The sequence below is a fragment of the Accipiter gentilis genome, chromosome 11, assembly GCF_929443795.1.
Source record: "Accipiter gentilis chromosome 11, bAccGen1.1, whole genome shotgun sequence".
Lineage (NCBI taxonomy): Eukaryota > Metazoa > Chordata > Aves > Accipitriformes > Accipitridae > Astur > Astur gentilis.
The window spans coordinates 8,649,795-8,673,159 of NC_064890.1; the positions used below are offsets into that span (position 1 = coordinate 8,649,795).

Sequence of the window (23,365 nt, forward strand, 5' to 3'; positions counted from 1 at the left end):
CTTTACCTCCGTCTGTCTTTGCCTCTGAGTTTCAAAAGCAAAATTTCCCCGTGGCAGAGACAGGACAAAAACGATAGATGAAGGAGGAGGTGTGTGACGGCACCAGGCTTGAGTCCTGACCCAGGGCAGTGACCCGGACCTCAGCCTACCTCCTGAATACCGCAGGCACCACGGCTGTTAGCTCCCTGGCATGATTCTTAGTTTCTCCTGTGAGATCTTTTACACTTTGTCTAATCGATTAAATAATCCTTGGGCTAATCAGAGGTTTCTCTGCCTTGGAAGTAGCGGGATTCAAGATGGTTTGGACAAGAAGTACATTCCCTCAGCCCAAGTGAATACATTCAATACAAATGCTTGGCTATTCCAATGTTTTTTTTTCCTCTACCTTTTCACAAATGAGCTTGCTCCACGGTGCGGAAAGCAAGCTGACAATGGGCCCCAAATGTCACATGATGGAAAAAATATTTCCTGGCCATCTGTGTTCAGGTTACTGCACTGGCAAACAAAGAGATAAATAATGGGATAAATTGTTTATAGAGCTACTAGGACGATTATGAGATTTTTCTTGTGATAAGCATGAAATTTGATCATTATTACTTACAGCTATCTGAGGGCTAATGCTTCTCGTAAGAGCGGAGAGTCTGGATCAGTATCGACGTCCGTGTGGCTCAGCATCCTGCCCCCGGCGTGTCCGCACAGCTGCATCCGAAATCTCACGCAAGCAGATGGGGAAGAAACCAACTCCAGCAATGAGCTCACCGAGACTGACCTTCTCTGGGTTTTGACCTGCTATGAATGAATATCCTCGGTATCTGTGTGACTGCTGAATCTCTTCCCTAAACATCAATGCTTGGATACCAGTGTGAGTTCTGTTATTTCCAGGGGCTCTGCACACGTTAGTGATTAAGGATGAAATATTATCTATCACTGTTACAGCTGCTTCCATAGATCCAAAGTGTCAAAGCCAAGACCAGAGCCCCCTTGTGTGACCCACCACACAAAGAACGAATAAAACCATCATTTTGCTCCAAACTGCGAACAGTCTGTTTATTAGAGAAGAGATGGCAAGCGGATGCAAATCAACAGATTGAGGAATGCTACGAAACAGGGAGTTTGGTCAGCATGATCGATCGGCAGCGGTTTCAGTCTCCCAGGTGCCTTTTCTTTGATGGTTTGTTTGGAGGCACCACTCCTGTCCATGTTGGGAACTGAGGGACTGCTGGGGTGGGGAAGTTGTCTGCGTTACTCACAGAATCAAATATTGGGGTTTTTTGTGGACCAAGCTTTTGTTTTATTTGTTGTTTTGAAACACACCATGTTGTTAAAAAGAAAGATTTGACCTTTGCTCTCACTTTATTAGCATCCAGAGTTCCAGCCTGTTGTTTTTGACCATTACCTGAAATTCATATTTGTTGAGCCAGCTGCTGTTTGCTTTGGCTCTTGTTTGAGCTTTTTCTGTTATAGCTGCAATGGAGGTTTTATCAACTTCCCCTTTCCACAGTGCTCAGAGAGAGGGACTGAGAGAAAGAATTTCTCAACTTGTAAAGTGGATGTAGGCAAAGAGTCACCATAACATACAGTATCCAGTGTGCTGAAAATAACCTTTGCTGGCAGGTTTCTTGTTCTCCCCGTCAAGCCTTTTGCTCCTGCAGGGGTGAATGCTGTGCCGAATATCATCTTCTGCTTAATGAGAGTTTATAAATAAGCTTTTGAGACCTCCTGTGCCTGTTGCTAGTGGAATCATTTTGCATTCATGCCTACTTTCAGCAGTGTCACAAAATCAGGTTTTAGCTACAAGGGTCTGTTGTTGCCTCTAACTTACTTACCTCTTGCATAGCACAAACCTCCGAATCCCGCTTAGTAATTTCTGCATGGAGTGGTAAATTTTGTTTCAGCTGTAGCAGACCTTTCAGAATAATATCTGGCCAAGATTTAAAGATTTCTGGTAATACACAACTCACGCAACCCTACACGTGTTGTTCCATGACTCACCTTTCCTGTCACCTTTCTATGCCTTATCTTATTTTTAATGTGAAATTATTTAGCATCAGCTTCCAGCTGGAACTGATTCTCATTATGTCTTTTTTGTGGGGAAGGAACCACCTAGAATCCAAAATAAGTTTCTCGTACACGCTGTGAACAAGGCATCTGTGAACAAAACACCTTTTAACTTTCTTTGAATAAATGGAGGCAAAAGGGTATCTTTTCCCTCTTGCTGTGAGCCATGCATTCCAGACTTATTTAGATTAATTACATGTCTAATTTTTTCAATTGCAGGTAGGATTGGGGGTCTTAGGTGCCTGCATTTCGGTTCCACCATTTCACAACCTCAGAAAATATCCGTCTATGGCTGAGCTGGCAGTCTCACCCTGTGAATTTCCATTCTGTGGAAATGTACAAACCATTACACATGCATCTTTTTATAGCCATGAAGAATTGGGGACACCTGATACAGCTCCCATGCATTGAACAAAGTGGTTATCGTCTTGATTAAGGAAGTAATCTCCATGCTGAATCAGAATTAACTTGAAGAGCTGTGATTTCAGGAGCTGCAGAAAGCCACTCCTTTTTTATCAGAGGTCTGTTAATTGTATATGGAGAAATCAATCTCGTCAGGAATATTCTTGCTAGAATGTAATTGCACATTTCCATTTTCTTTGACAGATCTAAAGAGACCTGCAGGATCATTTTTGCTCCAAGCAGCCCATGGTTTGACTTAGGACATGTTAAGTCAATACATCTGTCAAGTGAACAAATAGTTAACAGCTAAGTAGTTCAATATGGTGTCAATGCAGGTTTTCAGAAAAGTATTAAATAGTCAAGAAAAATAAATAAGAAACAAGCAGTTGCAAAGCCTCTATACCCTGCTAATTTCTGCCCTGACAATCCTTCCTGCTCAGTTGCCCGTTTCCTTTACCAGTCACAGGCAATCCTGACCCAACCCAGTCCTACCTGCTGGCTGAAGGACAGTGATTTGGCTTCCATTTCCAGGGCACATATCCAGCAAGGGATTTCTATCAAAAATACTAAATATTTTCTCGTGAAACTGGAACAAAGATGGTCATGAGCTCCTGCAAGCCACCTTTGTGGTAAAGCATCATCTTCCTTCCACTTTCAAACTTTTAGGCATTAAAAAATACTTTCCTAGCCAACAATACCTCTGCGTGCTGATGAGATGGTCTCTTCTCTTCTCTTCTCTTCTCTTCTCTTCTCTTCTCTTCTCTTTACTTGTTTTGGTAGCTGTTATTCTGCCTGACACTGCAGATTATCCAGGTACAGAGAGCATTGCTCTACTGGCGCTACTACAGAAACAGCTAATTTCTCTTTTAGGGAGGTAATTAGATATTTACTCCACATTCAGCCTCTGGGACCGGTACTTACACAAACCAGCTCCACAGAGACAACAAGAGGCATCCTAACAGCATGGAGTTTGGGGAAACCAGCCCTGCTGAATCAGTGTGATGTGACCTGGCCTTAATTGCTCTGAGCCACGCTGTGGCTGCAGCCTGGGCCGGGCAGGGGTGCGAGAGCAGCAGAGCTCCGTTCAACGGGAGGGAGATGGGGTTAGTCCACAGCAGCGGTACGAATTTTTTGCAAAAAAGGCTGGATTGTCACTCTATTTCTAGGAGACAAATTAGCTTAATTCTCTGGCAAACCCTGAACTGAACTCTCACTTATAGTCCAGGCGTTTATATCCTGCTTAGAACATTAGCGATTTGGAAGGAAATAAAGGGAGGAAGGAGGGGGAAGGAAAGAAAAAGGCAGGTTGGTGTTTGAACCTGATCTTTGAGTACAAGCCATCTGGATCCTGCAAGAGCCCCGACATACCTGAAGGGACAATACTGGATAAATGGAAGAAAACTCACTCACTACTTGTGTTAAGTTGCACGGGTGTTTTAATATCATTGGGATGCTTTATGGGGTCGAAATATTAATCAAATCTCAGTATCTAGCCTTCTGAAAGTCGCTGCTGTGAAAAGCCCTGTGATACTTCGGCTCTGTAAAAGGAGATCGGATATTTAAATATCAGCCCCAAATAAAAGCACATGTGCTTGTTTCACCATTGCATTATTTTAATTTTTAATGAGGAAGTTTCCAATAAATGTAATTACACTTAAATAAGACTAGATGGGAACAGGTGAAGTTTGTCAGGATGTTGCACCAGAGGGTCATTTTTAGTGTTGTGCATCTCTGCCAACTTCGAAAGGATTGCAGCAGAGCTGGCCTTGAGGAAGCTGTAGGTTATCTATAGAGCCAGCACCCCTGAGGAAGCTGTAGGTTATCTATAGAGCCACCACGCCACTGGAGACCTCATCTGCAAAGGACTGAATCACCCAACTCACAGCATCAATACTCCAATGAGTAGAGGTAGGCAGAATCACTTTTTGAACAGATGCTCCCTCTACACAAATTAGCTTTCTTACCAAAGTGAAATTTCATGCCTGGTGTGCAGCTATTTCAAGCCTGGTGCTCAGCTTTGTGCTGTATTCCCAGAGGAGAAAATGGCTCAGGCTTTATTTCGCCAAATGGGGGAAAGCTTGCCCAGCTGGGAGGGCCCAAATGACACACGAAATGGCCAGAGATGACAATTCAGCTATGCCTGCTTCCAAACTTCACTTGCATTGATTTTTGCGGACATCCAAAAGGAAAGATAAAAAGAAATGTGGAACTGAAGAGGAAGTTCCCCTCTAACCTTTTCTCTCTCTGCTATCAAAGCGTTCACCTGTGTCTTTATTAGCAATACGCTCTGCATGCTTTGTGTTTCACAACTTGACGGTACTCTTCTGAATTCCTATAGGCAGTTTCAATAAATGCCTTAAAGATGTGGGATCTTTAAAGTTAAAAAGGAACCGGTTATTTCTGTGCAAACTTTGCCAGAACTTTAGCATCCTACAAATTACAATTGCAAACTATCACCATGAATATTCATCTATATAAAAAAAAAGAAAAAAAAGGTGATGTGAATGATTTATTAGATTCTAGGCAGATTTGGAAGCAATTCTGCAGCCGGCGCAAATGAAAAGAGTGAGTTTGTCTTCATGAGGCTACAGTCATTTACAGACTGAAATAACCTCAGCATTTTCTATTTGTTCCTTGAGGCTTTTATAGGAAGGCATTCCGTGTATCAGGAAACCCAAAGGTATATTTCACAGGAATTAAAGATGACATTCTTAAAAGTTTCCTCATGATTACATCTGATCAGCTTATTCGTCTTGGCAAGAGTACAGGCTTTTTCAATCCAGGTACCTCAGTTCACTGATACACATACCTCGTGTAATTTATCCTGTACAAACTAGCTGCAAAGTGGGCAATACTGAGAGAATGCCAAATGTACAAATTAAATGGGAAAGACAGAAAGAACTGGACTAAACCTAGTCTGGTCTGATCTGCAATATTTTGATATCTGAGTATTAAATTCTGTAGCAGCTGGAGGGTTCAGAGTAGGGTTTTTTTGGCTTTTGCTATCTTATGAGCATCACTTTAATGACTATGACTGAAAATGCCTGTATTTGGGGTAGAAATGGTACTGGAGATGAGACTCGAAGGTAGGAGCTGGACATCTTATTTCCATTGTAAACTAAAGGAGTGTCCATTTCATCCTCATCATGCACATCATGCATAGGTGAAAGGGAAGGATTACTAATATCTTCCAAGATTTAAAATGTACTCATATCCACATGCTTTTAAAATCACATAGCCTGAATAATCTGAAAGTCATCTGATTTCAATTATCACTTAATATAGGTTAACGAATCCTAGGGAAAACCATATGGCCTTTGTTTTTCACTGTAACTCATCTAGAAAATGAATTTAATTTAGGTTTTTCTTAACTGGGTAAAGGGAATAAATTGCATTAACTCATCTTTTCCTTTAAAAGGTTTATTTGTCCGGAGTTGGGTAGGGCACAAATGTTTGATTTTAACTCCTTATTCTCCAGACAAAACCAGAGAAGTATATGAAATCTGAATATTAAAGTTTTGGGAACCTGGGATTTCAGTAATTTAGAATATGTTTTCTGAAGCCCTTTTGAATTTCAGATAATAAAGACTGACATAGCCAGAATTTACATAATTTACTGAAGAAAAAAAACTGGTTTTGAACAATAATAGGAAGGAATTAATTGTTTTTACAGAAAGGGACAGGGACTTTGCCAGCTTCTACATTACACTACAGTTTTTGATATGTTTTGATATATACTGGAAAACATATGAACACATACAAATCTTGCAGGTTTTAGTGAGTATTTTTAATAGGGCACAAATGTATCTTGCCAGTAGATTTGAGACAAACAAGATTACAAGAAATGTGTGCCATGACTTGCTCTGGAATACTTTTTGGTATTTTGCAATTTTGTTAGCTTTTTGGTTCACTGGTCTTTTATTTTTGGGGTACAAATAATAGATTTTATCACTGTTTTACCTCTCATTTCCTTAGGAATCGTAGGCAACAGCAAACATTTCTGCCATAATGCAGATCCCAAGTCAAATCATAGAATCATAAAAACACAGAGTGGTTTGGGTTGGAAGAGACCTTCAAAGACCATCTAGTCCCAACCCCCCTGCCACGGGCAGGGACACCTTCCACCAGACCAGGTTGCTCCAAGCCCCATCCGACCCGGCCTCGAACGCTGCCAGGGATGGGGCATCCACAGCTTCTCTGGGCAACCTGTGCCAGCGCCTCACCACCCTCACAGGGAAGAACTTCTGCCTTGCATCTCATCTAAATCTCCCCTCTTTCAGTTTAAAGCCATTACCCCTTGTCCTATCACTACATGCCCTTGTAAAAAGTCCCTCGCCGGCTTTCCTGTATCCCCCCCTTTAAGTACTGGAAGGCTGCGATAAGGTCTCCCAGGAGCCTTCTCTTCTCCAGGCTGAACGACCCCAACTGTCTCAGCCTGTCCTCATAGGAGAGGTGCTCCAGCCCTCTGATCATCTTTGTGATCCTCCTCTGGACTTGCTCCAACAAATCCATCCATATTGCCAGGAAAAATCTAGAGGAACCAACAGTCCCAAATGCAGTGGCCCCTCCAGGAATCCCCCATGCTCTCAGAGTTTGTGATGCTCTCTCCTGGATCCCTCACCATCCCTGTCCAGGTAAGAACAGCCATTGACCACCCTCATCTACCCAACTCAGCCCGTGTTTCACAAGCTTTGGAAAGCTTGCTGTGAACTGGGCGATCGCCAGAGATGAGCGTGAAGAACTGACCATGGAATATTTAAATACAAGAAAATCTGTGTGTTTCCTATGAAAAGACTATTCCTCCCCATCAGATTATTCAAGGAAATCTGCTCGTTTCAGAAAATTGGAACATATGCCTGCCCACACTGTATAGAGACTTCCCATCTTGAAGAGCTGGAGAAGTTTTGGACACCTCAAATTAGAGTGCAGTCCCTTTACAGAAAGGCAGTGTTGGGCCACAACACCAGCCCAAGGATAACAGCAAGTGTTGGTGATGCTCAGGAAGGAGGGCTTCCCCCAAAACAAGGTCCTGCTGAGTCCTTCCCTAAGGACGATGTCTTCTTAAAGTAAGTGGTTCCTCTTCCCTGCCTTTGCCAAAAGCCGGTGTCAGCCCTGCAAGTGTGACCCTGCCGTGGCATGTCTAGTGTCCTGACCCAGCCTAAAGCAACACCACATTTTGTTCTCCATTCCCCTGTCCGTGTCCTACCGTGGTTGAAGAAATCCCTGCAAGGTCACAGCAGTGCCTCTTCAGTCGGACGTAGACATTTATTTTGAACCGCATGAAATTGTATCTGAGGTTCCTCATCTTTTTGGGGGGGGTTAGAGAGGTATCTTTCTGCCATTTTAACTTTCTATTCAATCTTCATTTTGTGGGGTATTCATTTTGCAGTCTTACTATGTTGAGATATTAAATTCCCATTTACAATCTATAGGAAGAGACTCTTAAATGTTCCTTAAGTAGATGATTCAGAGCAAGAGCCATTTCTTTCGGTCTGACCCAAGACTGACGTTTATAACTGCGTATAGTCTGAGTGCATGTCAGGGTTTTCTTCTGTGCTTGTAACAAACTCATCACATTTGTGGGGAAGTCTTTTTTTATTGTTCTCAGAGAATGAAATATTGTTTTTTCTTTCTTGGTCGCTATGGGAAGGAGCTGAGAAGCAATTTTGGAGCTGACAACTTTTTGCAAGGCTGATCTGGAGTACTAATTCAAAACTCTTAAAGTCACATTAAACATCTGATCAAAGTGTTTTGGGTTCCATTATTGTGGATTTCTTAAATAGAAGCAGATGGTATTTTACTGTGTGAAAGCATTGAGATTTCCTTCCTTTCAGTTTTATCTAGGGGGAATACTGTTCACATGAATTATTATGTAACTCCTAAAAAACCCCCAAAGAAATAAAGAACTAGCTTGATTCACAGAACTCTTCTTAATGAGGTAGCTTGTCCATCTCTGTACCAGTTTTTATTGCATCTTCCAAAACAGAACTTGGAAGCCCCTGATTTCCCGTGATTAAAACACTAGCACGTAAACAGCTTTCCTGTGATTTATACCTTTTGGTTCATCACTATTTCCCTTACAATAAAATTTAAGCAGGAAATCATGACTATCCGTAAGCATCACTATTAGCTAGGAAGCAAATCCCAGTTAGCACAGACGGTCACAGCGAAGTCCTTTCCCTTATACTTTTACTAATAACCTGACATTAGGTATAAGCTGAATTCTTCCATGAAAATGATGGTGGGGCTCCACCCAAAATTAAAGCTCTGCCCATGTAATTGGTTGGCTGTGAGGGGGCCTAAGATCAATGTTTCTGCATTTTTCTCCTGAATATTTTATCATAGGAGGAACATTGCTCCCTCCCCATCAGCTTTGGTTCTGCTTTATTTATTTTTTGCCCCAGAATTACAACTCATGTAGCTTTGTAAGTCTGTGAGTTTGCCTCTACTTGATTTTATGAAAAGATGTTATTATGCTCCAGGGTTACAGTGAAGACTAAGAGAGCAGTTTATGCTATTTTCTGTCCAAAGCTGCTCTCTCAGGCAATTCGGGGCTGTTCTGCATTACAGCAGATCTGAGAGGTGATTCTCCTAATGACGTGATTAAAGGCAGAACTTCTTTGGAGACAAAAGTGAATTCTCAGGGGACGATTTTATAAATTAAGCAGGCAGGACTAGTTCTGTAAGCCAGGATTTGTCCTGTCTTGTCTAAATCAAAATGAAAACTGAATAGATATATTTTTCTTTGCTGCATGGAATAATAAGGACTTCAGGAATGTCAGACTATTACCATGACTGATGTAAAGTGAATCCTGGCTCTCAGCACTCTCCATTTCTATGAATCTTGCATAGAGGTTAAGAAAGATAATGATCTTCATAAAAGCAGCTCCCAGAACCACTGCACAAGGCTGGGAGTTTCAGTGCCTGGAATGTGGATGAGGTATCCACTGCCCTGGAGATTGCTTCCAGACCTGCATTTCTAAGATTAGCAAGGGCTCTGCTTTCAGTTATCCTGCATAATGGTATCACGTCAATGGGGCATATTAGTTTAGTTTAATATAAATTATACATGATAGCTTTGCATTTCTGCTCAAAAAATGGACCCTTTTTCCTGGCTAAAAATCAAAGGACCGTTCAAACTTGTGAAGCATTTAAAATTCAGTTTTACTGTAGGGAAAGTTGCAGGTTTTTACAGTTTTGGAGAATGAGGAATTCCACCCAGAGCTGGATCTGGGGCAGTTCAGGTTCTCCAGCATCACCCTGCTGTGACTCGTGGACCCTGGCTTGGAGAAATAACCTTGTGGTTGGACACAATCTTGGTGAAAACAACAGACTTGATATGGGCTTAATCATTTAAATACCTTGTCGGAGCTTTGTAGGGTCACATTTCATCCTCATTGTAACAAGTGGAAATATTCTTAGCAATGTCAGTGATTTTTAATTATCCTCTGAAACTAGGAGTAGTTTGGGATGCCCCTGAGCAAGTGTATATCTACAGCACAGACACCTGCATTTCAGCAAGCTGCCAAGACCATTCTAGCCAGTGGAGAGAAATAGGTATCTATTGGACGTCAGTCATCCTATTTTAGTGCAGATGTCTGAAATAAGCCATGTGAATCCAAATGTGCAGCAGATGGCTCTGAAATGCTTGATATTCTGGCTGCTCCACCTTAAAAATCAGAGAGCGCCTTAGTTTATTTTTAGCAAATCAGCGTACAGGACAAAATCCTTCGATAACTCAATACATAACAATCATCCCACAATCTTTTTCAACCAAAACAGCGGTAGGTACAAAACGCTCATACTCTTAGCTCACTTTCTAAATATGTGTTATAAACGCAACGCTACTCTTGCACGGAGACCCCACGATCTCTCCCCTTACAGCCTTGTTGAATATTACAGCAGCTTTGGTTAACACTTGTTTCTCCACAAACTCAGTTGCCAGCTTAGCAGCAGCTCCCCAGTTGCAAGCCTTGGGGACTCCTGACACTGCTTCGGGATGTTTGGCACGGCAAGCTGACTTTGTTTTAATATTGCTCTTCCTTGGGTGACACTCTGCCAAGGATTTTTCAAATCTCTGAAACAATTAAGGAATCTTTAAGGTAGGAGTAAAATGAGCATCACTTACTAAAACGCAAAATAAGAAATCAGTTATTAGATTTAGAGTGACTTACCAAAAGACAAACAAGAATATACCTTATAGTTACCTCTGCACTGGCAGTGGGATGTCTGAAAATTGGGTGGTGAATGTATTACACACAGAGAAGGTCCCAGTCAGCTGGGCTGATCCAGGCTTACGGTCCATTAGCACAAAAACCCAAGTGTGTTGGGTGGCAAAAAGTGGAATCAGACTTCACAGCAGCTGTGCTACTTTTAAACCTTCAGGATTTGGGGTATTTTTGAGCCCCTTGAACTTCCACTGCCTCCAGATGACTTGCTTTTGGTTGATACTTTATTTGTGAAATCCCATTCACCTGTGTTTGCTGGAGACACGCAAAGGGGTACCCAGGGAGAGCAGCCTTTGGGGAAGCTGGATCTTCGTGTAGGTGCCCATGTAGAGAGGACAACTGCAACTGGAGCAGTATGAAGCACTCAATTCATCTTACGTAGTGCCAACAAAATGTCTATATTTTGCCTCACTGTTAGGGACACACGCACGTTGTTGGTTCTCCTTTTTTTCTCCCAAATGGGGGTCGAATATTTTCCTGGGGAGAGGAAAAGGAAAGTACTTGGCTGTATAAGCCAGCTGCATTAACTAGACAGGGAAGTGTTGTGTTTGGAAAGAAATTATAGTTTACTCATTTGGTATTTCTGACATAGGACTTCTTTGCGGTTTGGCTTCATGATTTTTTTGTCTCCTGTGTTTGTATTGTGCTCAGCAAATTAAAGAGCTATTGTCATCGGCCTGGGGCATGAATGGATTACCTATACAACAGCGGCCGGCATATTCAACTGGCCAGCTCTTTGCCTGTGCCCGTGCCTGCAGAGGTGACGTCTGTCTCTGTTCAGCTGCTTGTGACACAGCAGGAAGAGGGCTGAGTCACCTCCGTTATCCCTGCTGCTTAAAGCAGCTTTGTCTTCTGGGTTGTCTGGAGCATTTGGGTGTCAGCTGGGTTACCTCTGTTGGGCCACTTCAGTCACCAGAAATAGATATAGCCATATCTTATATATTACATATATATATGTTAAGTAATTATAAATATAAAATAAATACATGTATATTTAATGAACACTGAAGTTTAGCAGAAATATGCTGGGAAATAAGAATAATCAGCCTGCAGGATTTGTCTCTGCATGTGGGAAAGCGATAGAGAAGCGAGTTGTCCAGCTACGGCAAAACCACCTAGTTGTTACGAAGGGTGCGCTGAGTACAACCTCTCATCAGCTTTTGAAAAGGCCTGTAGTATTTTCATTACCTTGATAAATATCAAGGGTCACTTTGAGTCTTAAAACAGAGATTGCTTCGACAAAGCTTTTAAATTCAGTCTGACATTTTACCTTACTTCCACGGTAAAGCACGTTTTTAGAGATTAATTCAAACACACTATTCACTTTGCAAGGTTAATTTCAAATTCACTCGGTCTGATCTCTTGCAGGTGTGTGGGTTTCTAATGACATTAATGTTTGTATTTTTTAAAGCCAAAGGTACTAAAGATTCACCTTGCCCTCACCTTCACTATTTCTCGGTAATATCTAAGGATGAGTTAATACGTAGCCTCACAAGGGGTTTAAAAAAATCTTTCCAGCCCTCAGCGGGTAATGAAATGCAGGTAAAACAAAGGCACAGCTCTGCCATCTTTTCGGTCTGGGATGGCGACGTGTTGGCCGTTTTGGTCCCATCCTGAGATGCCTGGTCCTGCTCTGGAGCCCTGTGGAGCTTATGCCTGGACCAGGCTCCTCGTGGGTCGTCCTGTATCGCTCCTTGGGCAGGTCTAGGCTGGAATGAGCATCCGTGTACCGAGGACAAACAGCCAAGTGCTCCAGCATGAGCACCTGTGGTCCTGCAGAAGCTTGGATCGAGGAGACTTGCGCTCCAACTTCACCTGCTAGCTACTGCACTTTTTTGGCCATAGTCAGCTGGCAGATAAACCCCTCCTGTCCTGCCAAAAGTCCTTCTCATCCGAGCATCTCAAAGGCTGAGTAAATACTACTTTACAGAGAAAGAAATTGAAATAAAGAAGTGTAAAGTGGCTTCCCTGAGAGAGCAGAAGCCACAGTTCATTCTGGGGAGGCAGACCCATAAAAGCATCATTCATCTCTCCAGCGTATTGAGATCCCACCTTGAGCCTTTAACTAGAGCCTAAATAAGGTGCAAGTTTCGAGTTGTTGTTCTGCAAAAGAATAAATTTTACCTGGAATGAGTCAGTGGCAGTGATGCGAGTGGAAAACATGTCCCTGGAGTGCTTGTTTTACCCACCAGACACGGCTCTCTCGCAGGGACTCGTCCTCGCCGTGCTGCTCTACATCTTCATAACCGGTGGGCTGGCATGTGAGCTGAATCTCTTATTCAGAAAGCGGGGTTTAAAATGAACCGGAGTGCCTCACAGACTTTTAATTCAAAATATTTTCTTTCAAGTGAGATTGTAGGGAAAGGGGGCATTGGGGAAGACTTTGGGGAAAATGCGTCTTTGGGTAAGGCAATAAGTTAAGCAGCAGTTTAAAGAGGGGGAAAAATCAGACACCAAGAAAAGTGGTAAAGAGGAAAGCCAATCCATGAGGGAACAATTAATAAAGCATCAAAATTACATTTACAAGTATTCTACTTAGCTTAGTGCCACTTGAGCGCTGGTATGTTAATGCAGTAGGCTATTTATAGTGCAATATATCACTTCACCCCTTAAATTGCAAATTTACATTTGTGTATTTTGAAGGCTGTGGTGTGTTACCAAATTTAAAGTTGCTGACAGAGCAATCGGTATTTTGTGGAGCAAATCAAACTGAGGCTTTGTGTCAAAACAACATCATCCTGAAGGAGCTGGAGAAGTAAACATGTGCAGCCAGAGGTATATTCCCCGTTCAAGTACTGCCGTATCCCCTGGGAGTGAAACAGCTTATGCTCCTAAAGATGCCATAATACTCTTTTAATCTATAGGACTCAGAGCATCTGCTTAAGAGACAATTCACCCTGAAAACACATGTGGAGTAACCCAGGCTGACTCTGAGGCATCTCCTGAAGGTGGGGACAGGGCTGCTGTGGGACATACACGTCTGCTCCCTCCTCCTGTGGAAAACCACGCAAAGCCCAGCCATCCTCCAGCTCTGTGCGTCCTTTCTCCGAGACGAGTAGTCCTCCCTCTTGGAAAGGGGTGAAAGCCCCCAAGCTGGGGGGGCTGCTCCTCTGCTGGGTTTGGCCCCAAACCTCTCCCTTTCCCTGAAGATCAATAGGCGAGCTGGGTTTAATGAACGAAAAAGCGTGGGAGTTTCAGGAGAGGAAGGCTGGAAACTCAGCAAGACAGGCAAAGAGTTTATGCAATCTTTATTTGTGAGCATTCAGGCATCTGCCTGCGGCACCTGGATGGCTGCAGAAATTGTGTTCAGAAATTAAACATAACCGAGCCCAATGCACTGGGTAAATACTCTGTGACTCATACAGAGCTGAACGACAGAAAACCCAAAGGGCGACTGTCGCAGTGTTAGGACAAAATAACTTCTGAAATACGTGATGCATGTGACAGTTAGATGTGCTCATCTAATTGCAGTAACCGACGGAGTGAAGAGGTTGTTACGAAGGTTTTGCATTAGCGCACACGTTTGATGGTATTTATTGCTTCCAGGACTGGTGATGATGGAGGCAAAAGCCTCCCAGATGCTGAGAGCGCTGCTAACAGCACTGTGCATTTTAAGCTTTCTCTGTCATAGCTGCAAAACCATCTAACGCCACATGCTCTGCTTTAACTTAACGTAGATCCTTACCCCCCAGGAGCGCACTCTCGCAGCATTAGGAGTCGGGTGCAATGTGCGTGGCTATAGCCTCCTCACAGCTGAAGCCCCACAAATATAGATGGGACTTTACACTGACTTGTAGGTCAGCCTGTCAGGGTAGATCAGGCTGCTTGGTCACAGCATCACCTTGGAGTCACCTTGAAAAGACCTGTTTCAGCCAGGTGCTCGCATAGTGTCAGCGCAATTTCACACCCATACATGTCAGATCAGAGTCAGCCTTCTCACATGATGAATTACATCTCTGCCTTCTACTAAAAGGACTTTGTTACAATCTCTGACATTTAGTTGGGTGCTTTTTATTTGGAAAAACTGCGTTTTGAAAGTTTACAAAGGCTCTCCCAGGAGCAGAAAATCAATACTGTTGTTAATACCGAGTTACAGTCGTTCGCTGCCATTGCGTGTGTCAACACTATCAGCAGTGTCAGCTCAATTAATTTTGCTGCCAACCGTAGCAACAACGTGGTAATAAAATATGTCATATCTACAAAAGTTCCTGTTTATCAAACAGGTGGGACTTTCAAAGCATTTTAATGTTGGCTCAATATGCCTCCCACCGATTTCCCTGGGAGAGCCTGGCATTGCTTTCTTTGAAGCTTTTGAAGAGCGAGGAGATGTTGTCATTGATTCAGGGGAAGCAGAAGGACCTTTGAGAAGACCCTTGAAAATGCAGCCTTTTAATCACAAAAGCCTTCATCAAGATTAAGCTGGTCAATAGCAAATTTGAGCCCCTTTTCCTTCCAGGGGACACTGTCATAGAATCATAGAATGGTTTGGACTGGAAGGGACCTTTAAAGATCGTCTAGTCCAGCTACGTGAAAGCCTTGTGACATTTTGATTTTTATTTTTCTGGAGAAGCAAGATGCTTCTGGTGGGGTGGACGGGAGAGGGAGTGCTCTCCACCACACCATGGGATAGTGGCCTCCGACACTGTGGTGACAGTGCAAGGGACAACTGGTGGCTGGAGAAGTTGGGTGATGTAGGGACCCTTTGGGCAGCGATACAGCACTGCGTGGAGGCCGCTCTGCTTTCTGCTTTTTCCCAGAGCCCAGGATGTGCAGCTGCAGAGCCCTTGCCAACCTGCAGTGAAGATGATCAGCCTCGATATGCCTGGCATCGCTATAGAAATGAATACAGGATTAGCCCGAATAACCTTTCTTTACTGCAGAAACCTATTTATTGAGTGTCATTCATCCTAACGTAGTTCACACATCAAATCGACACAGCCAGCTTGTATAGATTTTAGCTTTCTAATAGTCTGCACTTAGTGCTTTGTAAATAGAGCTGTTTTACTTTTCAGATTGCTCACCCAACCCCCCCCAGATGGCGTGTCCTCTTAGGACATAACCATGTCACGATGGGTCCCTGAGAATCATCTAACGAGGCTCAGTTTTGCACGCAAAGTCAAGAGTATCATCATTACTCAACACACTCTTGCTACCCGAGAGCAGATAAATAGGTCTGCTGGGAAAAGGCATCTGTGGATGAATGGCTAAGAAACTCTAATAGCAACAGTAAAAGGCTTTGGATGTTGATCCTGCTGTCTGTCGCCAGTTATCTGGGAAATATTTACCACTACTATTCCTCCTCGCTCAAAACAAACATGCTAACTGATTTTGATGCAGTGATCACCACTTTTTATTCTATTTATACGCACTGGTGGGAAAATTCACCCGGTCTATACATTTTAAAACTGAAGGTGAATATTTTCCCCGTAGTCTAGAAAGCAAAGAAGGAGCTGTCAAATCATGTGGCTATCTCAAAAGCAGAGAAATTCTTCTCTTATGGCTGAATTTCTTGTGATTCAAATTCAAGCAAGGCAGCTTACCTCTCTAACCTCGCTTCTCCAGGTCTGTAGATTAAAATGGTGCAGGAGTGCTTTTGGTCTTTTATGTCTAACCTTTGCACAGCTAATATTAAATTGTATGTATTCAAGGAGCTCTTCTAGTGCCAAGCCATGAGCAAGATTTCCAGGAAAATTCAACTAAAGTCACAGTGAGAGAAAGGATGAACAAAGAGATCACAACTGGAAGGCTCCCAGAGGTTTAAAGGGGATCCAAAAGATGAAGTTTGCTAGAAAAGCAAAATACAGGCACTCTAAACATCTCCAGGGAGAAGAGGTGAAAATAACAGCATTCAGGAACAAAGGTATTAAGAAAGGAGGGAAGGGGATAAATGCTGAATGTTACATATAGGAGTGAGAATTATGAAAAGGCAGTACAAGCTGATCCTGGCTTTTCTCCAGGCAGAAAGCCTTCTTTCCAGGGTTTTGCAGGTGTGGGTTTACATAAGGAGGCAACGGCTACACGATGAAGCCTGCACAGCCACATCACGTAGCCCAGCAACCACTGTCCCAGGTCCATTTCACCGTGCTGCACTCTGGATGCAAATGGAGCTGTAGAGTGCCGTGTATACGCCAGTCAGACATGTACCACTTCATACACGCCTAAAGCTGGAGGACATGAACCTTGTCTAAAAAGGGCGCTAGGCAGCAGAAAATTATCTAGGGTGGGCTTCATTTGACCATGTGTATGTATCCATATCCGAGCTACCTCTGTGGTTAATGGAGAGAAAAGATACTCTGGTATCTGCTGTGTTTGCAACTTTTCTTTTAGGAGAGGGTGCATGGTACTCCCGAAGTACCCCAAGCGGTGGCTGACAAACTTAGGTGAGGTGAATCCCAGCATCGGACTCTTCCATGGGCTACAGGAGAACCTCAGAGCGATCCCACTGCAAATGTTACCCATTTTTTATAGTGACTGCTTGGCCTCTGTCCTGACACGTCAGCTTTCTCAGCATGGTTCTCCAGACTGTCCTAGAATGGACTCACGATGGTCTTTGAATGACTTGAAAGTAAAAGTGATGTCTAAGTAGGTCAGAGCTGAACCAGAAGCACAGGTATAGAATATTCTTCTACTATTGCTATGTGTCTTGAATTTCCAAAGAGCTTGAAGAGTTTGGGAATCCAAAAGTAAGAACATGTGCATGAACAAGAGCATATTAAGGCTATCTTGAACTGCACTTCGCAAAGCACCAGGATGACATGACCTCTTGAAAGAGTGTTAATTTTTATCTCAGATAAAGTATACCCTCATGGAGAGTGCACAGATGACCAAGTTATATGGGAAAATATATGGTCCATAAGAAAAAGGAGATGTCTGAGCAAAACACACTGCGGTAGAGCCCACAGATAGATGTGTCAGCAAATTAAAAGCAAATTAAAAGAACACGTTACCTTCTGTGGGAAAACTAGTTGCCCTTGTAGAGGGATCACGTCATTTAACCACACGGAGAGTCACCCACGTTGGAAAATGAGTTCCGATGAAGAAACTCCATGAAATTGCTTTATATTGGTTACCTTTTCCAAAAGCTGCAGTGAAACGCGAGTGCAGACAAGGTTTTAAGGAGTTTTCATGCACAGCGATGCAGGCACAGCGAAAAAGGGTTAATAGTTTCATTTACCCTATGATGTATTCCCACACAAGCCAATGTCAGCCTACAGGCCTGACTAATCCCAAGTGTAGTTACTAATTGCTGTCATCCAAACAGTAGCTGGCAGCCATTTAATTTTCCCTTTCACTCGGTGTCATTAACATTAGCGACATATGGCTGCTTCCCTTGCCACGGCTAAATGGCTACTGGAGAAACCTATGGCTTGAGCTCCGCAAACATGAAAGTCCCTGATTAACTTTAAGCATCTCACTGATGTCAGGAAGAACCGTTTACAGACCTGGATCCTGAGTGCTTGAAAGCTGTTGGGTTTTTCTGGGCACAGCTTACAACAGCAGTACAAAGGTACACTTTTTAAGAGCATCTTTAACTTATACCAGACTCATGGAGAGGCACAATAAAACACAGGCCGTTCCGGAGATGTAGCTTGAAACACATCTCACAGTTGTTACAGTATAAATGATTACTTACTACTTAGCTTTCTTCCTTTCTTTTTCTTTGGTACTTTAATTTAGTAGAGCAGGGCAATTGCTTTTAACTCAGATTGCATGATTCTTCTGAATTACTATTGTATCCCCCCACTTGACTCAAAATATTAGATCAAGATTTCAGATACAGGTCTCAAAACTCCCAGTTTCACTGCCTGCTATCTGCTTTTACTAGATTTAAAAATCCGTTAGCTCTGCTGCCTTATATACTTTTTTGTGTGTGTGTTAAAGTTACATGATGCTTCTCGAATCCAGCACTGCTTTCCTCCACCTCATTTGTTCATGTCTGTCTAAGCTGATTAATTTTTTAAATAGTATACTTTTTCTTCTGCGGGCGTCATGCTTACTATGCACTGCAGATTTTTTGCCATACTGCCTTCAGGTAAGATTTGCAGGATTTAATATCACAGGCATTTCAGATCCTGTTCAAATAGCACAGCAACCGAAGTGACAACATTGCCTTTAAAACTTGAGAAATTTCTGGACCTTCTGTCATTTGGAAACATAAAGTAAGACAAAAAAAATCTCAGATCTTAGTGATTTTTCTTGCTAGGAAGACAGCAAGTCCCACAGAGGACAGTAAGTAATTTTTGGTAAGATACAGCGAGTGCTGAAGATGAGTATCTAGCCTTTTATTTGCAAATTGAGTTCTTCCCTTTCTGAGTTTTAAAATTAAATAGTTTACTGAAACAAAAGAAAAAATCAGAGCAGCTGACAAAGACCACTCTGGTACTCCCTTTCCTCACCCATCCCTACACCATACGGGAATTCTGCTGACTTGAACTGACTCCCGCTGTTGCTGTATTAGTGGCCCCATCGCCTTCTTGAGAGTCCCTGGGAATCAGTAGCACTTTGGGGGGCAGTAACCCTCGTACTGCAAGAAACAATTCTTCAAACAGCCCTTGCCAGGTCTGCTTCCCGCCCTGAATTTTTATTCAAGGCCAACAACCGCAGCAAGAAGTGCGCTTTTCTGGAAGTTGACCTTATACCCATTTTCCTTGTATGAAAGACATGCTGAATCCAGCCGACATTATTTTTTTTCCCATGTATTTACAGGGTGAGTCCATTGCTGCAGGTCTAGGAGTGCCTGCAGCTTTGTGTATTTTATTTTAGCAAATGTAAAAAGAACCACTGCTCCAGCTGAAATCGGTGTTCCTCAAACATGGGCTTTTATCCCACAGTGAAGGTGAGCAATGAATCCTTGGGACCGACTTTGTGATCTACCTGGTCCGAGAGCACAGAAGATAAAGCACTGTTACAGTTTCTATCCTGTTCTCCACTTTTTCTGGAAAGATAATTTGACTTCTTCGTGTAACAGTTTACACAAGCTGCTTCATTTGGCACCCTGGTGAGGGATGGGGACCGTCGGCAGAAGAACCGATAACCCATTTTCCTTCCTCCAGCTGGAGCTAAAAGCAGAGCGAGGCTTAGTACGAGAACAAAGAGAAATTTCAAACTTGTCTCCGTTAGCAGAGCATCACGAAGCTCCTTCCAGACTGCTCCAGCAAGGTCCTCAAATGACACAAAATGAGCAAATTAAACCATTTTTGTGTTAGCGTACAGTCACAGCGATGACACCAGCCAGGGATGGCGAGAGGGGTTACGTGACGCAGGCGAAGATCTGACTCTACCCTCAGACGACTCATCTCTTTTCAAGAGATGAATAAAGGCTGAGTCAAACCTGGATCACGGTGAGCAGGAATTGCGGTAAAATTGCCAACAAAAAAAAAAAAAAAGTGTCACTCAACAAATGAGAAGTAAAAAAAACCCCACACGAGGGGCTGTGTATTGGAGTTTGAAAAGGTAGATCGATAGGAACGGGAACGTAGTGTGCTAGCGGTGAGGAGCGCTGTGCCTGTGCTGGGTTTTGCTGGTTAGATGAGAGGAGGCAGAAAGGAGGGAAGAGGCAGGAGGGAGGTGGAAATTGGGGAGGTTTGGTGGAGATGCTGGGGCGGGGGGGCGGGCAGAGGGCTGTCAGTGCCCCCCAGGCAGCGAAACACTCCGTTAGGAAGGAGTAGCTGGACGTTGCTGGGGAAGGGGAGACAAAACCCGGGCTGAAAGGCGACCGCCGGGAGAGAAACCTGCCTAATTGGGGGGATAACAAGAATTTGGGTCAGGCCACCCATTAGCCGCTCCCCCCCCCCCCCCCGCGGAGCAGGGCGGCTGTCGTGCTCTGGCAGGATCCCACCTTAGGAGGAGGACGGGGACGGACGGACACACGGACATCCCGCAGCAGGACCGGGACAGGGGGAATTTCACCCCCCACCCCCCCCCCCCCAGGGCCGTTCCTACCCCCGCAGCCTGTTTTGGGGGCCGGGGATTTCCAACCGGGGGATGCTGGCGTTCTCCCGCTTAGCCACGGCGGGGCTGGACGAGCCTCGGTAGCATGCGCCTGCGCTGCCTGCCTTCCTCCTCCTCCTCCTCCTCCTCCTCCTCCTCCTCCTCCTCCTCCTCCTTCTCCTTCTCCCGGCCCCTCCTCCCGGCTTTAGCGGTGCCGGCTGCCGGGAGCGGGCGGCCGGCGGGGCCGCTGCCGTCCGTGCCCCCCCCCCCTCCCCGGGGTTATGCCTCCCGGCCGGGGCAGGGGGCGGTGAGACCCCCACCTCCCCCAAGACCTTCCTTCCCCCACCCCCCCCTAAACCCCCCTCCCAGCCCTCCCACCCCCCGGGTGCGGCGTGGGGAAGGGGTGCGCGGCCGGGGCGGAGGATGATGCTGATGATGAGGAGGATGAGGATGATGATGAGGATGCGGCGGGCCGGAGCGGAGCGGGGGTACCCGGGTAAAGCCTGGCTGTACTGCTGGCTGCTGGGCTGGCAAGCGGCCGCCCTGCAGCTGCCTCCTTGCGAAGAGGTGAGATTTTTTTTTTTTTGTTTTTTTTTTTTTTTTCCTCCTCCTCCTCCTCCTCTTCCTCCTCCTCTGGGGTTTTCCCTATCCGTGGCAGGGGGTTGGGGATGCGCGGGTGGAGGGTGGAAGCCCGGGAAGGTTGGGGGGGGTGGTGGGGGTGTTGCTGGTCGTTGTTGCTTCCCCCAGCGCTGTCCGTGGGGTCGGACCCACGGAGGAGCCTCCTCCGAGTATCCCCCCTGCATCACGCGTGGAGCGGGCCCCTTAACCGTCGGTCGCGAAGCCGCCCCCCCCCCCTCCCCCCCCCCCCCGGGTTGTTGCTGCTCCCTTCGGTGCGTGGAAATAGCAGAGCCCCCCTCCGAACGATTTGGGGCTCGCTGCTTTTCGAAATCCCGTGTTAAAGCCGTGCAAAAGGAGAGTAAGGGGGGCGTGGGGAGGTGTCCCGACCTCCCCGGGTCAGGCCGGGGTGTCCTAGGCTGAGCCTAGAGTGTGACACGGGGAGAGAAACTTTCTGCCTCTCTCCTGCTATAAAAACCCGAAACAGGAGGGACTCGGTGGTTTCGGAGCAGGGAACGCTCTGCGGGGCTGTGCGGGATGCGGGAGCCGAGGGTGCCGGACGGGGATGCTCAGCCCTGGGTGGCCCAGGAGCCCCGATGGAGGGGACCAAGGCTGAGCCTCTGCTCCAGGGTTTCCATCCACACTCCTACATGCAGGGAGATCCTCTCTGCTGCTTTTAAAGAGCAAGTGGGTCTTCCCCGTGTTTTACTTCTAGGTGTAGGGGTGAGGAGGCTGGGTACCATCTTCCCAAAAAGGTCTGGGTGGCTGGGGCACTGCTCTAGCAAGCAGAAAACCTGTAAGTGGGTTGGCAGCGCTCAGTCCCCTTTCTCCCACCCCTCCGAGGATGCTCTGGAAACAGCTTCCTCACCTCTCCTGCTGCAGTTGCGCTGTTTAGCAAGAACCGATTCGTATTTGCTCAGACTGGGTTGGCGGCGGGTGACTGCAGCCAGGTCGGAGCACTCGGCTGGCGAAGGGTCCTGATCCAGTTTTTGGGGGGCTATTGCAGCGTGGGACCTCCTCGGCTGGGGGTGCAGAAGTCCAGGTCTCCTCCCCGTGGTGAAAGCGGGCATCCCTGACCCGGGGAATATTCCCTCTTTGCCTATTGAATCGACTTTTTGTCTTCCAAGTAGCAAAGCCTCAGGGGGAGAGCTCAGTGCTAGTCTAGCATGGGAAATCTTGCAGTAGGGGGACATGTGGGATACCCAAATCGGTGGCTGTTTTGGGCATGTTTCTCCTAAACGTTGGGCAGCCTCAGAGAGGGAGATTTACGTAGCCACCTGCTTTGAATTACCTATCTCCCTTTTCAGCTAATGAAGGGAAACAGGCCCTTCTAGAGCTGATCTCATCCTAAACTGTTTGCTTAAGAAAATGAACCTCTGCAGATGGTGAGAGGTGGCAGCTGAATCTAAACAGAGGTACCAAAGGCGCAGAGCTGGTATTTTGAGCATTACATATCGGGCTTTACGTGTGCAAATTCTCTTCCGTGCCCCACTTCTGTGCCCGTTTGGATCTGGACCTGAGTTCTTTTGCTTTCTTTTCAGCAGGATGGACATTGTTGTTTTACTTTAGTTTCACTTAAATACTCTTTGAGACAGGGACATCCCTCGCTCACATGGTTAAAAAGCTGTACGTTATTTGTGCTGGTGTGGATGAGCAGCCATGCAATCATATGTCCCAGGGAGTATAATTATAAACAAGTCTGGATGGAGAGGGGAAAAAAAAAACCCAAAAGCTTGCAAAGAACCAGGGTAGCAGATCAGCTGATTTACAAAAAGGAAGAACAAAAGTTAATAGTCCATGTAAACCACGGCTAATACCTGGCCATTATGCGTCAGTCTCAAAACTTTGCCGTTTGCCCTAATTCAGCCTAATTCGAGTGAACTGGGTTTATTGCCATTAAAATCATGACAGCTCCCGTTGTGATTGACTCTGGTTTGGGCAGACTCGGACAGGGATGAAGTCGCGCAATGAGAAAGCACAGCCTGTTAGAGGGTATTGCAGTCCTTTGAAGACTTAGTAAAGGTCTTACTGTTTTATACCCAAAAGGCTTGAGAAGCACAAGGCTTAATGCACTGGCAGGTGGTTAATTTTGAATCTATAGGGGATCTTTCCTTTAGCTGCACTTTCCCCCC

At 45.0% G+C, this 23,365-nt stretch overlaps 1 protein-coding gene across 1 annotated transcript in view; it reads left to right on the top strand.

Annotated features, from left to right (window-relative positions):
- The window catches only part of ELAPOR2 (endosome-lysosome associated apoptosis and autophagy regulator family member 2), a 355,914-nt gene that overhangs the window by 233,426 nt on the left and 99,123 nt on the right, over positions 1-23,365 (top strand). Inside the window, exon 2 of the mRNA XM_049814084.1 lies at positions 21,059-21,185. Coding sequence (XP_049670041.1) covers positions 21,063-21,185 — 123 coding nt within the window. The 5' untranslated portion in view covers positions 21,059-21,062. The remainder of the gene's footprint in view (positions 1-21,058; positions 21,186-23,365) is intronic.